A 15,462-nucleotide genomic window follows, 5' to 3' on the forward strand; every position below is an offset into this window, starting at 1 on the left:
GCTGGGAGCTGGAGGGAGGCCACCAATTCATTTCACATATATTATTTCTCCAGGAAACACAGCATAATTGAGGACAATTTTCCACCATGAATTGCATCATTAGCTAACACAGGGAAAGTGAAATGCTGTTAACTTTTCTTTTCCTTCTGCAAAGCTGATGAGCTGAAGAAAACAGAAATAAAAAGTTTAATGTAATTTTTTTCTAAGGATATATGTTGAAAATCAGAATCAAAACACTTTTACACGGTAATAGAAATCCCACATTTTAATACATTGCCATGCACATAAGGAATCAAGTAATGCTGAATACAAAATAGTCAAATATACAAAATGATAAAGCAGATTTTCAAGCCCGAAAGAGATCATGCTCACACATACAAGGGGGCAAAATTCTGTACAGTTTCATTTCTATCAATTTAAAAAGAAGCATGCCCCCAACTCTTTTTGACGACAACCCAAAACAGAAAGAAACATTATAAGAAAATATAAAGGAGACCCGGAGGGAATTGGCAAGTTGATAGCTGCTTAAGATATGGAAATCGTTGGTTCAAGATTGTGGTCCACAATAATTCTTATGTTTAGAGAAAAAAGTTTCTAAACATTGTATGCCCTGGGAACCCAGGGAACCGAAGAGAACATCCAACAGAAAAGGCACTCTAATTTTACCACGTAACTTACTTGAATCCTCCTAAGCCTAGTCCTGGGAGTTATTCTAGGGTGCATAGAGAAAAAAAAAAACCACAGATGTGGGCAATGGATAAGGAAAATACTTATTTAATTAACCACTCTTAGGGGACTAAGAGAATTCAGACTGCTGGTTTAACTACTCAGTTAAGGAAGCTATAAAACTTCTACCCTCTATGTGGGCTTTTGTATTATGAAATGTGCTTTTATAGCCACGTTTGTTAGTGTTTGTAAAACTGTGAACCGGAATCAGGGTAACAGAGCCCTGGTCTTCCATTCAGTTCACATCGTGTGATTTTTTCCCCCTCTTTCTTGCCTAGGACAAATACTAAAATACAGGAGCTCGTCAACGAAGTTTGTTGTGGCTGCTTCCCGTGACCTTCAGTTTGTCAACTCACACTTTCACTGGTCTTCCCTGAGATTGGTGATTTTCCCCTGCACTAAGCCAAACCTGAGGCTCTCTCCCCTGGCTAGGTCAAAGGTAAGCCTTTTGGAGGCAGAGAAGTGGAGATACATGGGCGCTTAGGCCATGGGCCCTCAGACTAGTCCCCTGTATTAGAAAAAGCTTGTGTGTGTATATACAAGATGCTGATTGTTACTTTCTTATCATTCTTTCTTTTCTTTTCTAATCCCAGGATGGACTCTCAGGAATACCAGGTACGAGGAGAAAACAAAAAGAGAAAGGGCTCGCAGTGAAAGCCCAGGTCATTGTGCTTTAGATTAGTGGTTCGGGACACCTCCCCTTAGCTCATTTTAGCCTGCAAACCACCCGGTCTGCTGAGGTGGGACAGAGGAGCAGAAGCCCGGGAGATGGGCAATTTCTATTGAATCCAAGTATTCCTGAATTCAAAACCCCTTCTTCCCCTTTCTCAGAGCAGTGCCAGATCCACAAAGGCCTAAGAATAACTCAAGTAAAAACCACAACAGATCAATATTTTCTTTTCTCAGGTACATTTTACTGCTAATATGTAATTTTGTTACAATATTGATCTTTTCTAAAGTTTTGGGTACAGCTATTTAATTTAGTGGCTAATGATATTAAAGAGTTGGATTAATTGGAACTACAGTAATATGGTTTAATGGCACCAATTTTAGTGAAATTAGTTTCAAAACATTTGTGCTGGCTTGGCTTTTCAGCAGACTAGTTGCTTCTGTGCCAATCATGACTGAGACTTACAGTGCAAAGTCCAGAGCCTAACATGATTCAGCTCAATGCAATGTGAACTTGACTAGTCAAGCCACAGTCTCCTCAAACATGGCCTTGTAGGGATAGCATTTTTCTATTGGCGGAGGAAAGGTCATGGTGGACAAACCATTCTGAGCCCCAGAGAGCCTTCAAATTCCCTACATGTGAGTTTAAGCAAGTGGAACCCCAATGACCCCCCGAGGGACCAAACACTCACTGACAAGGCTAATGCTTCTCTTTCTGGTGACTGGAGGTAAGAGTTGCATTACGGACAAGACAAAGGTTCCAGTGTTCAAACATCACTATGTGCCCCCCCCCCCAGGACCTCCCCACCTCCCAACCTGACCCAATTCTCTTTAAGTTTACCTCCTATAAACAGGGGCCTGTTGATGTGAAAAAGAACCTGGTCACACACTTCCAAACTTCTGCAGCTGGTGTGTGGGAGAACGTTCTCGGTCCTCTCCTGTATGGGAAATAGGTATGGGAACCGTTCAAAGTTGCCACAGTGTCAGTGGGCAGCTCCCAATGCAAACGTACTAAATGCAGTTGACGGTGGTCAGTAATAAACACTGGAGAGAGAGATACACATAGAATTCGAACTGATTTAGGGGTCACACATTCAAAGACCACGGCAGGGCTCAATCCAAATCATATGCTTGAATTATGCATGAATAGGGAGGCTGCCCAGAGTTTCGAAAGTTGTCTTCATGATCATTGTGCTATTTTAGGGGGAGGCCAGGCCAACTGCCTCTGTGGAATGGGAGAAGGCCACCAGCAGCTTGTGGAACAGAGCAAACACCAGACGCTCGCATTTAATGGCAAGCAAGTATTTCTTCAAAGTTATGTCACAAAAATCAGTTTCCCCACCGCAGGAGAAATAATGACCTAAAAAGAATCTCGTTTTAATTTTTTTTTTTTTTTTACATTGTAAAGCTCTTGAATACGTTTTTATAGAGTTTGGGGAGGATGGTATTTAAATACAATCACACAAAACAGACCTGTGAGCTCTTGCATATCAACCCAGCTTAGAATTATACACTTGATCGCTGTGTGTGTGTGTGTGCGCGCGCGCGCTAACGGGGCAAAGCCTCGTGGAGAACAGCCCTGTTCATTTTCCTTTGATCCAAACAACTGAAATTTCAAAGGTTCAAAGCAACACAGAAAGCAACCAGCAGAGTCTTCCGCGTCTTCACTGTTTTGGGTGTTAGCATCTCCAACTGGATTCACGTTGCATTCACGTCATTAGGGCTGTTTCTATCACTCTGCACTGGAGGCAAAAAGGCCTGGGTGTAAGAGCCTTTCTAAGGCTCCTGGAAATGTGGGAGGTTTGGAACAACAACAACAAAACAAGCCATTAAAGAAATGAAATCCCTGAACCATTGGCTCCGAAATATGAAAAGAATATTGTATAATCACAAAGAATGCATCTACAATACTTAACATTATGTCAACCAGTCCACTGCGATTCGGTGCAAGTCATAGGGTTACTTTGAAATTTTATTAGGTGTATGTTGTTGGTGCCTTTTAGTGCTTGCTGTAATTGGAGAAGGGAGGTTCTGAAGTAAGAATGCTTGGGGCTCTTTGAGATCGTAAAATTGCCCTCCCTGGTGCTCAAAACTCCAATTTTACAAAGCCTTTTACACCCATTTTCTGCTGTTCTGGGGAAGTCATTTGTCAGTCTTTGTGCTGTTGGGCAGGAGTCTAAAACTGGTCCCATACTCACGGGCACTTCCCCTTTACGTTTCCCTTATGGGAGAACTTCATCTTCAAATTTTTAGATCTTAGCAATGGTGTTCTGCACCCCACGCACCCACCCAGAATTTTCCCTGCAGGGCCAAGATGATGGCCAGAAGAAAACCAGCACTGATACTGTCCTCCTAGCCACCTTCCCACACGAGAATCTCCAGGGAAGGATCTGTTTTGTTCTTTTTATCAAGGTGTGGCAGAACCTCCGTGTGCACAGGGCCAACTTTTCCTCAAGCTTCCCACAGCTGATTCGCTGTCAAAAGAATGTCCCTGACTCCCCATAGAGTAAGTCACCAGAGCAAAATAATGGAAATGGGGTTCTGTTTGACTTGAAGCTGGGCAGTGGTGCCAGGAATCATGCACATTGATAAAGCAGAATTCACGAGACAGTTCTCTGGCTACAGGCTGAGATGCAGATCTAAGGAAACAAAGGTGCAGGACCTTCTTGTCTTTGAGACAGAGCCCCCACTGCGCCCCGAGCGGGAGCATCTCCTGCTCTGTCCTCCCTCATAACCTCATGGGTTCTGTTTTGACTAGCAGCTTTGACCGGTCACTCCCTAGAGATGGGCATCCACATCCCACTGCTGTTTGGGCAGCAAGCCTTCACCAAGATCAAGCAGAAGAAGGAATTATTAGTCAGTATGGGGGAAAAAGGGGATGGCTAAGTTTTTCTGTTTGAGTTCTTTACAGAATACTCAAAATCTACCCAAGGAATTATGTTAAAAGAAGAGATTAAAAGGAAAAAAAACCCAACAAAGCAAAAGAGTGGGGTGGAGGGGGTTGTGGGAGAGGTGAATAAAAACAGCCTTTAAGGCATAAAAGAATTTATGTCATTTTCAAAGATTAGATTTTTAAAAAGAGTCTACCGCAATCTTAAGTCTAGTTGTCAAGTAACAAAATTACTCTAAAGAATGTAGAGGAAAACATCACAAAGAATGAAGCTACTAATGGCACAGGGAAGAGGAGGTTTGGGTAAAGCTAAAGTGCTAAGGGGGTCTTGAAAACTTTTCTTCTGAGAGACTTTTATTGTTCCTATCCAAAATCAATCACTTGACATTTGCAGACAAAGCCTTCACAAGTAACACTGGGATAAATCCATTAGAGGATTCTATCCTTAGTTTATATTCTTCAGTACGGTTGATATTCCTTTTCTCCTTGAGTGTTAAACAATGGCAGAATTCCCTCAGAATAAGGACTGTTAACCTCTGAGCAACTGAGAAGTGACTTTGGAGAGAACTTGGGGTTGCTTCCCCTCTTCTGGAGGTAGAAGTCAAATGTGCAGTTACACAGCTCATAGAGCCCGAGCAGGGGTCTAAAGGGATGCCATTACCCGTAAGAAAGTTTATAGGATCTCTATCCCCTAGGTATGTCTTAAACTACTGAAGTGATTTGCTTTTCACCCTAGCAGAACCACCGATGCTCTGCATTTTAAATTCAGTTCTGAAGCTGGAACAAGCTAATCCCCTTGGCACCCCAGAGAGTCTGATAATTATTCATTTCTGTTCATTCCCAGGAGTGTCTTTCCTGCGCAAGTGTGGGTGTCAGCCTTTCAATAAAAGGTGTAGCAGAGGTTTAAGTAAAAGGAAAAGTTAAGCATCAACAGTTTCTAGCCCTTAGACATCAAAATATTTATCCCTTACCTCCTGGTCTCCTGCTGCCTCCTTAAACAAAACTCCCCACGGCCATTCCTGAACTTCTGGGAGGTAAAATTTCCTCCATACATCCTGGGAAGAAGGTACAGCACAGCAGGCAGTCATGATGGGGAAATTGTGGATCAACAGGAACGAAGAACCCAGAGGCTGCGAAGGAAGTCATTTCTCCATTTTGCTGGGTTAGGAAGTGACTGCTCAGATTTTTATGCCACCATGTTTCCAAAACCATACCCCCAAATGATTTCAAAACAAGGTGGACAGTTTGGAAAACAGTCGCAGCTCATACACAAATACCTGGTGTGCCAGGAATTAAGGCATTTATGGAGATGCCATCTTCAACGGGGCTCTTTCATGGTCTTCAAGTTTGCCTTTTCCCATCTCCACCCTTACCCATCACCTTTTAATAATCTGTCAGCACACTTTTGACTTAAAAAAAAATGCTAGGAAACTCTACTTATTTAATTGTTCAGAACATATTTTGCAAAAGCCAAAGGAAGGAAGGACAAACCACCATCATCTCATGACCATCCGTACCATAAGGCATGTCCAGTCTTCCAAGGTTGTTAGCCATAGTCTCAGAATGACCCTGAATTCACAAACCAATTAATTCCCACCTACAGTATCTCAGCACCTGACACTAGTTCTTTCGGACTCCAGAGGCCCTATTCTGGGTCCCCAGGACTTCGCTGAGAACTGGAGCTTCAGAGAATCTAGCATAATGACCAGCGGTTGTGCCTGCGTAAAAGAGGGCGACGAGATGACCAGGGTGAATATCCAGGAAAGCAACTGAAAGCTGTTTCGGGAGGCTCTTACCAGCTAAGTCTGGGCCCAGGAAGGGTTGGCTGTACACAAGGATGCAAATATGTGGCCTGATGCTACTACATCTTCCACCACTGTCTCCTTCCTCAGGCAAGGGAACTGCCTGCTGCCATGTGCATTTTGCGAGGTTACTCTGGCTGGGGGTGAATGCTGTCTGAATTCTGTTTTCATTGTGAAAAAGCTGGGATGGGGGGAGTGTTTGAGGGGAGGCAATATTTTTCCAGATGGGCATGGAGAGTTGGCCTTGTACTCTGCTGTTACCCCAACACAATGCTTGGCACATAGTAGGTGCAACAAATCCTTGCTAAATAAAAATAAAGAATGAAAGAGGAAGGAAGCCTCGCTGTCGGGATTGAAACTCAGGAGGTGGGCAGGAGAGACTGGAGTGTTATCTCCAGGGGCACTGGTGGCCAGGGTCTGGCTGCCTAATTCTGGATTTGTAAAGAATTATGGTCTGTGAGAGCCTGATGGTCCTGGTGCTGACCTGTCCAAAGGCCAGATCTTGGTGGTGACTGAACTCCTGAGCTCCCTCTTGGAAGCCCCCTTCTTTGGCAACACAGCCTGACAGGTTTGTGGTGAGTCACGAGGTGACTCACCCGCATCGCATTTGGATCTCTTTCCCTTCCCCTGTCAGCTTTCCAAATCTCAGGTGAGGGCATTTTCCGATGTGCTGTGCATTTCCTGAGACCCCCTCCCCTGCTCGGCCAGGGGAGAGCAGACCATGAGTGCGTGTATGGAGACCCCATCTAAAATGTCAAACTTCCTTGTGCTGGCAGGGTCCCAGGATTGCTATGCATACGTAAAGAAGAGCCTCTGATACCTGTCAATCCCACATTGGGATTGTGGGTACACAGAACATATTTGCTGAATTTTTGATTCAGCCAAGTTCATATGTCCAGGGGGGAGAAAAAGCTAAAGCATTACGTAGGGTCAGTCAATATGGACATCTCTCTAATGCCCAAAGACAAGCAATAACTGGGTTGACCAGTTTCTCAGGACTGTGCTTTGTTTTAAGACATAGTAAAAAAAAAAAAAAAAAAAAATTGTGGATATAATCCCAGAAAGGATTAAAGGGGACTAGTAGGTTCTCTACTGAGGTAGGAACCTAGTGTGGGTTGGGCCCTTTTCCTTCTTCAGGCATGCAGGGGGACCCTTGCTCTTTCTCCTCTTCAGAGAGCTGTGATTTCAACTTGACCTAGAAAGTTTTCTAAAATTGTAAAGTCAGACCACACAGGAAACCTGCATTCTGCTGCTCTTACCCTCAGCCCACCATAGTCTTTGATTAAAAAGCCACCCCCCTTTTGCTCTTTGAAAACACTCTTCTATAGAAGGAGAGAATATATGCACTGGCCACCTAGAAGCCTCCTGTGTTTGTCTGTGTGTGGATGTGCTAAGTTGTGCCCCAGTACCAGGAACCAAGAGCTAAGACATTCCCACCACCAGCTCACCCCTCCTCCCCTTTGGCACTGCAAGAGATCCAGTTGGTTAAGTCTAACAGTACTGGGGCCATGTTTACATCAATCTACCACAGATGACTGGGGATATGCCGGGAGTGGAGTTTGTCTTGGACAGTCTGAGCCAGAAAGAGGACAAGATTTATAAAAGAAAAAAAAAAGAGAGAGAATACTTGTTTTCCCACGTGTACTTAACGTGCTGATTGGTTTTGGTGTCGTGTTCTCATGTAAAGTGCTTAAGAGCTGGACAGAATACCTTTGGACATCATAACTAACACAATCAAGGCATGTTTACATTCCTACCAGGGCAGAATATTGTGAACACTTCCACTGAGACTGCAGAACTGCTGTGGTTTTTTTTTTTCTTACACATCATGCCATCTGCACACATAATAAAATAATCCAGTAGTTGCCATGCTAAAATAGGACTTCTAGTGAAGGGCACAGACAGCTCCCCTAAGGGAGCTTGAGTTATGCACAGTGATGAAAACTGGAAGCAATTTTCCAGCTAATGGTCTGCCAACGACCACTTGGAACAACTTGGCACTGTATATTATGCACCTCATTTTAAAATCCACAGCAAACTAAGATTTTCCAAAGCCCATGATCTTGACTGAATGGGTGTTTTTTCAGTTAATCTGGTTAATCTGTCAATGCTCCATGGAGATCTTCTGGCATTGCCATGAGTTAATCTTTCTGTGAGGAACAGGCCACGTTCATATCAACTGGCAGGACAGCAGCTTGGAAGGCTAACCACGTTTATGGAGAACCCTCGGTTGAGGCTGTAGGAGGAAAAGGGAAAAGCACAGTGAGTCATTTCTTTATGTTCCCAGATACTGGTATGTAGCAATTACCCTACTCAACTCTAACATCCTCAGGTCAAAGAGAAATCTCTAACCGAGATAGTAGTTACTCAACTCCAGGACAAATTTATGGTGGTTTGTATTCTTGGAATGTCCTTCTACCATTTGGCAGAGCATGGAAGACATCCATCTCGGGGACTGTGCAGTTACCTGGAATTCCAGTGGGGCAAAATCAGATCTCTGGAACTAGCATTCATCCCTCACTGGTCTGTGATTTGGGAAACCATTTCATACATTATGAAGTTTCATGTATTTACCTGATCTGAAACAGGATCAGACTGGGAGTGGTGTGAAGGCTTTTGCTGTGTGTGTATGTGTGTGTGTGTTGGGGGTGGGTGGGTGGATGATAATGGTGGTTTCCTTTATCAGGCAGCTTTCCTGGGACAAAACTTAGAAGGAAATGTTGGAAGCAGTATGGCTGGAGCTCCTGAGTTTGCTCATTGAAAACTGAGAACGTGTGAGCAGCAGGTCAGGGGCAGAGAAAGTCATCAAAGTCTGACCAGAGATTGAACCACCTGCACTGCAACCTTACTTTTGACTTTGGGAATCTGCTGGTGCAGATATGTCTTCCTGGGTTTTGTAACTCTTTAGTTTTTTAATTTTCCTGTTATTTTATCTGAGTCCTCCCTACAGTTCCTTATATATAGGTCCTCATTTATTAGTTAATATGGGAGTGCCACTGAATGTTTTGTTAGAAAAATATCAACATTAGCTTTATTTAATACACAAAATTATCAGGCAATGGGAGAGAAAGACAGCCAAGAGTTCTTGATGTTAAAAAAGGAAAAAAACCCTACCTAGCTTTTCAAAATATGAGAGAATGCAAAATTTATAAGTGACTGTTTGATTAAAACTTGCTATTTTTGAGAAAATGCAAAAACAAAGGTAAGGTGCTATTTAAGCATACTAAATATAAAATAATATTACTACTGATAAGGTTGTAATGAAAGTAGAATACTAATATATTGCTGATGGCATTGTATACTGGAAAAATAATGTCAATTTATTTAAAAACTATTAAAAATTCACATTCCTTGACTCACTGTTCCCATTCAAGGAGTGTATCCTAAGGAAATAATCTAAAAAAATGAGAGAAAATATATGCACAAATATATAACCTAGAGGTTATTTGTAATAGTGGAAAAATCGGAAAATGAGTCTCCTATTGTTGAACATGTAGGTTAAGTAAATGATGGCGCATTAACAAGATGGATGCCTGTGTGGCTATCAAAGTAATTATTATGATGATTATGTAGCTACGTGTAGCTACGTGGTAAATAGTTATGATACACTACAATGTAAAACTTACACATATGCATAGAAAAGTACTCTAAGTGAAATGATGAAGATGCTAGGATTTTTATTATCGTTGCCTTAAATATTCTGCAACACCACAAAAATCAGGTTCATAAGAATGCAGATGTGACCAATGAGTACTGACTAACCGAAGCATCCATACTAGTACTAATTCTACCTCAAAAATAACTACTTTGCGGTTCCATTAAGAGATAACACTCCAGTAATACTGAAGGGGGAATAGAAACCAAAGTGAATATAAATCTTCTATCCAGGTCAACCTGCAAGGGAACAGTGCAGCCTAGAAGAACCATAGGGGTTTCCGGGAACCAGATACAGTACAGCATTCTTTTGGGACTTTTGCTAAAATCAGTCCTGGAGTAGAGAACCCAGAAGTGGACCCACACTCTATGGTCAACTAATTTTCAACAAAGCAGGAAAGAATATCCAATGGAAAAAAGACAGTCTCTACAACAAATGGTGTTGGGAAAATTGGACAGTGACAGGCAAAAATAAACTCAAAATGGATGAAAGACCTAAATGTGAGACAAGAAACCATCAAAATCATCATAGAGGAGAACACAGTTAGCAAGCTCTCTGACCTCGGCTGCAGCAACTTCTTGCTAGACACGTTTTCAAAAGCAAGGGAAACAAAAGCAAAAATGAACTATTGGGACTTCATCAAGATAAAAAGCTTTTGCACAGCAAAGGAAACAGTCGACAAAACTAAAAGACAACCTACAGAATGGGAGAAGATATTTGTAAATGTCTTATCAGAAAAAGGGCTAGTATTCAAGATCCATAAAGAATTTATCAAACTCAACACCCAAAGAACAAATAATCCAGTCAAAAAATAGGCAGAAGACATGAACAGACATTTCTCCAAAGAAGACATACAAATGGCCAACAGACATATGAAAAAATGCTCAACATCACTTGGCATTAGGGAAATACAAATAAAAACCACAGTGAGATACTAACTCATACAGGCAGAATGGCTAAAATTAACAACTCAGGAAACACCAGATGTTGGCGAGGACGTGGAGAAAGGGGAACCCTCTTACACTGTTGGTGGGACTGCAAACTGGTACAGCCACTCTGGAAAACAGAATGGAGGTTCCTAAAAAATAGAGCTACCCTATGACCCAGCAACTGCACTACTGGGTATTTACCCAAAGGATACGAACATAGTGATTCAAAAGGGCACCTGCATCCCAATGTTTATAGTAGCAATGTCCACAATAGCCAAATTATGGAAAGAGCCCAAGATGTCCATTGACAGATGAATGGTTAAAGAAGCTGTGGTGTGTATATATACACATATGTATATGTACACACACACACACACACACACACACACACACACACACTGGAATATTAGTCAGCCATCAAAAAGAATGAAATCTTGCCATTTGCAAAGATGTGGATGGAAATAGAGGGTATTATGTTGAGCAAAATAAGTCAGAGAAAGACAAATATCATATGATTTCACTCATATGTGGAATTTAAGAAACAAAACAGATGAACATAGGGAAAGGGATGGAAAAAAAAATAGGACGAAATCAGAGAGGGAGACAAACCATAAGAGACTCTTAACTCTAGGAAACAAACTGAGGGTTGCTGGAGGGGAGGCAAGTGGGGGGATGGGGCAACTGGGTGATGGACATTAAGGAGGGCACGTGATGTGATGAGCACTGGGTATTATATGTAACTGATGAATCACTGAACTCTACCTCTGAAACTAATTAGAAAAAAATCAGCTCTGGTAAAATGTGTGATCTTAGAAAAGTATTTTTAAGAATTACCATAAAATAAAATTTAAAAGTGAATAATGATAATAGTAAGCTCTAATTAATTATATTGGATCCCTATATATTGGATCCTGAATCAGGAGTTGATAACCAGGCCTATAGTTGTTGCTTTTCCAAATAACCATGTTTTCCACATGAACCTCTGATAGCTGATGGAAAGCAGATGTGTCTAGTTTTAGGGTATAATAACCTTACATGAACATAAGATGAGCCCACTGTATTTCAGAGCTCTTTCATCTGTGGTTCCCCCATACACTTCTTAGGATAGATAGGAATAGTCCCATTTTATGGAAAAGGAAATTGAGGCCCAGAGGTATTACTCGCCCAAGATCACACAGCTTGTGAGGATGAAATCTGTACTCAGACTTAGCTATGTCCCATTCTAGTGACATGCAGGAGTGTCAGGGACACATATGTAAAGTATACATATTCAGAGCTCTTTCCCATTCTCCTCTCTTCAAGTAGGAAGCTGTGTTTATCCATAAGCCCATTCAGCACAATAAAGGGCCCTGTTGGGCACGGAAGAAAATTGAAGACTTGATTTATATGACAAAGACAGAGATGATAGGAAGAACAGAGGCCTACTCCTACAAGACATTGATACACGCAGTAGCAGAAGCCACAGAGAGACAAACCGGGGGATTCAGGAGTGACACAGGGGACTCAGTGACGACTGCAGTGTGAGTCAGGCCTATGGAAAGGGGCCGGCCGACGAGAAGAGCGTGCTATGGCATAATGCCCCCTTGACCATCTTTCCATGGAACCAGTAAAGAATTCATTGCTCTTTGACGCTGCTATGGTTAGTTGTCTTTCATTTGAATGTGTCACACATAAAGTTGGGCTTTATGTGGGAGCAAGAGGCCTCTGTTTCTTCAGGTTGTATGTGTAAGGTGTTTGCTAGGGTAAGGCTTGAACCACTGTCTTCCTATCACAGGTACAGTGATGGGTTCTGCTGTCCTCCCTTTGCTTAAGAGTTCTGTTACCTGCAATTGGAATCATGTCTTCAGGTATAGGAAAGCTACCTGAGGTCAACATGCAAAGTGGCAGATTGCATTTGATGGTTCTGGCTCTTTAAAGGGAGAAATGGGTGCACTTTTTGGGTTCCATCCCCTGGGCTTCGGCCATCCCAGATTCCTTCCAGCTCCTTATATACACTGAGTTGTTCACAGCCTTTGCTCAACCTTTCCACCTGCCTAGAACGTCTCCTTTGCACACCCTCTAACACTAGTGAACGCCTACCCCTCCATTTTCCGAGACCACCTTATATGTCGCATTCTTTACCAAGCCTTCTTTCCCCTAGATGTAGCCGCCAACACCCCCCTATCAGCCAGCACGACATCTGAAACCTTTACCACCAAACCCACCAGGAACACTTTATTTTAATGTATCCATCCTTCCTAAATTTTTTGAGGTTGGTGCCATGTTTTTTGAGTGTGTAAGACTAGTGCAAAGTGGCAGATGTACAGAAAGTGCTTAATGAATAGTGAAATTAATAAAGAAAGGAATGATGTTGGAGAAGAAGAGGTTTTTTTTTTTTTTCTTTTCTTTTTGTTCTTTTTGGCTTAATTCAATACCTAATTTTACAGGAGATTTAATCTTGTAGCTCAGGTCTGCATAATGGAAAGAGGGATCGCTTCAATTCCTTTCTTGCCATCTAAGGACTAAAGACACGTGTGCATGTCGGTACTGGCTATATATGGATTTGCAGCTAACACATAGTAAAGGGCTCTCTCTCAGATCTCTGTTTGATGGGTCAACATTACTATTCAGGCATTCTGGGAACTAATCACCTCCTAAATCCAATGGCTCCAGAGTCTGGGATGAGTAGAGAAGCATTTGAGTTCAGTGATTAAGGGCATGGGCTCTGGAATCAGGCAGATCTGGGATGACACCCCAGGCTCACCACTTACCAGCCATAAGATGTTGAAAACACGAATTCGTCCAACCCTCAATTTCTTCACCTTTAAAATGGTGATCAGAATCCCCACCTTACTGGGTTGCTGGAATGATAAAATGGGCTCATAGAAAAAACACTTTGCATGGTGTTTGGCAAATAGCAAATATCTGCTGAGTGATGGCTCCTATTTATTATAATTACCTTATTATTATTATTATATTATTATCAAAATTTCTTAGAGAAACAAGAAATACAAATAGGGCAATGTTCCAATGCCACGGCTGGGGGCCAGGACAAAGAAACACCATGACCAGGGGTGAAGTCTTTGTACCCTCCAGGAGAAGGATAATGCTCTTCTCGCCTGCCAAGACTGTAGTCAACACTCCCTGGCTTCCACTCTCCCCTAAATTAGTGCAGATGTTGACAGACAGTTCCATGATAAGGAGATTCACTTCAAAGGCAGGAAGGGGCCCAGGAGGCAACCGCCAGCCTGGCAGGGGATTCAAGAACAGATCTAGGACTGAGTGTATCCAGCCCCAGCTCTCCCTACTCCAGCAGCAAGAGGCTGATGGGATTAGTTTCTTCAGGGAGGAAGAAAAGATACTGTGTACAGGCAGCCTTACCTCTCAAGGGCTGAAGGAAAGAAATAAGACCATTTCTTAAAAGGTTGTTTAGTCATGAGAGACTATGGACTATGAGAAACAAACTGAGGCCCTCAGAGGGGAGGGGGGTGGGGGAATGGGATAGACCGGTGATGGGTAGTAAGGAGGGCACGTATTGCATGGTGCACCGGGTGTTATACGCAACTAATGAATCATCGAGCCTTACATCGGAAACCGGGGATGTACTGTATGGTGACTAACATAATATAATTAAAAATCATTAAAAAAAAAAAAAAAGGTTGTTTAGTGTCTTCCGTTCAAAAAGAGGAGCCATGAAATAGGCAAACAAACAAGAAAGAAAAGGGCCATATCCTCTACCTGAAAGTGTCTTTTATGTGACTCAAGTTAGAGGACTTTGGGAGTGGACCTGAATTGCATTTTGATGGGTGTCAGGTGTGAGAGGAACATTCCAAAGGACTGAGATCCACAGACACCCCTAGATAATGGCCAATAATTAGCAGAACTGACATTTGTTGAGCAGCTACAACGGGCCAACTAAAGTTCTACAGGCAGTCACTCATGGGATCTTCACCACCATCTTTGAGGCCTGAGTTACAAGATCTTTTTAACACACCTGGAAAAAATGAGGCCAGGTTCATTAACTCCTCACAGTCATACCGCGAGAAGCCTAGGGCTGAGACTAGAACTCAAATCTATTCTCACCACAATGCTTTCCTGACTCAATAAGAGACATGCATTAGGAAAGCAAATGCCTTCACTCCCAACAGGAGTGGAGGAGAGAAAGCAAGTAGCTGTGTTTGTATAAAATAATGCTCATCAAAAGTGAATCCTATACAGAAAGTGCCATAAATAAGAGGTTTGACCTAGGGAAAGCTAGTGCATTCCTATTCAACAGTCTGAAATCTTTCCTAGGTTTAGAGCAGTAATTCTCAACTGGGTGCAATCCCTCCTAACCCCCCAAAGGGAGATCTGCACTGTCAAGAGACACTTTTGGTTGTCACAACTAGGGGGGGTAACTACTGCATCTGGTGGGTAGAGGCCAGAGACCCTACTAAACATCCTAGAATTTGCCTTAAGACATACCTCCCCCGACCTGCCCACCCCCATCAAAGAATTATCCTGCTCAAAATGTCAATAGTGCTGAGGTTGGTTTAGAGGATACAGGTCCTTGTTTATCTTCTCTTCCTGGTTGTGAGCCAAATATATCACTCCCAAAATAGGCCAAGATAAAAACGAACTTAAGTGTGCCTGCTGTGTGTACAGGATGGAAGTCTGAGTTCAAACCTCACTCCTTCTATTCATCATTTGCTCATTTTATTTAATTTTATATTCAATGTAATCAAAACCTCTAATACTAAATCATTTCTAACTTTTAGAACCCTCACAGGCATACCATTATAAGAATCAGGATTGGATGATTTAAACAGGTAT

The 15,462-nt window shown here is 42.3% G+C and overlaps 1 protein-coding gene across 1 annotated transcript in view; it reads right to left on the reverse strand.

Moving 5' to 3' along the window:
* Positions 1 to 250: 250 nt before the first annotated feature.
* SAMD12 (sterile alpha motif domain containing 12) overlaps positions 251 to 15,462 on the reverse strand; it is a 372,276-nt gene continuing 357,064 nt past the window's right edge. Inside the window, exon 5 of the mRNA XM_008689282.2 lies at positions 251 to 8,323. Within this exon, the coding sequence (XP_008687504.1) occupies positions 8,301 to 8,323 (23 nt within the window). The 3' untranslated portion in view covers positions 251 to 8,300. The remainder of the gene's footprint in view (positions 8,324 to 15,462) is intronic.

This window comes from Ursus maritimus, unplaced genomic scaffold (genome assembly GCF_017311325.1).
Source record: "Ursus maritimus isolate PB19 unplaced genomic scaffold, ASM1731132v1 scaffold_9, whole genome shotgun sequence".
Lineage (NCBI taxonomy): Eukaryota > Metazoa > Chordata > Mammalia > Carnivora > Ursidae > Ursus > Ursus maritimus.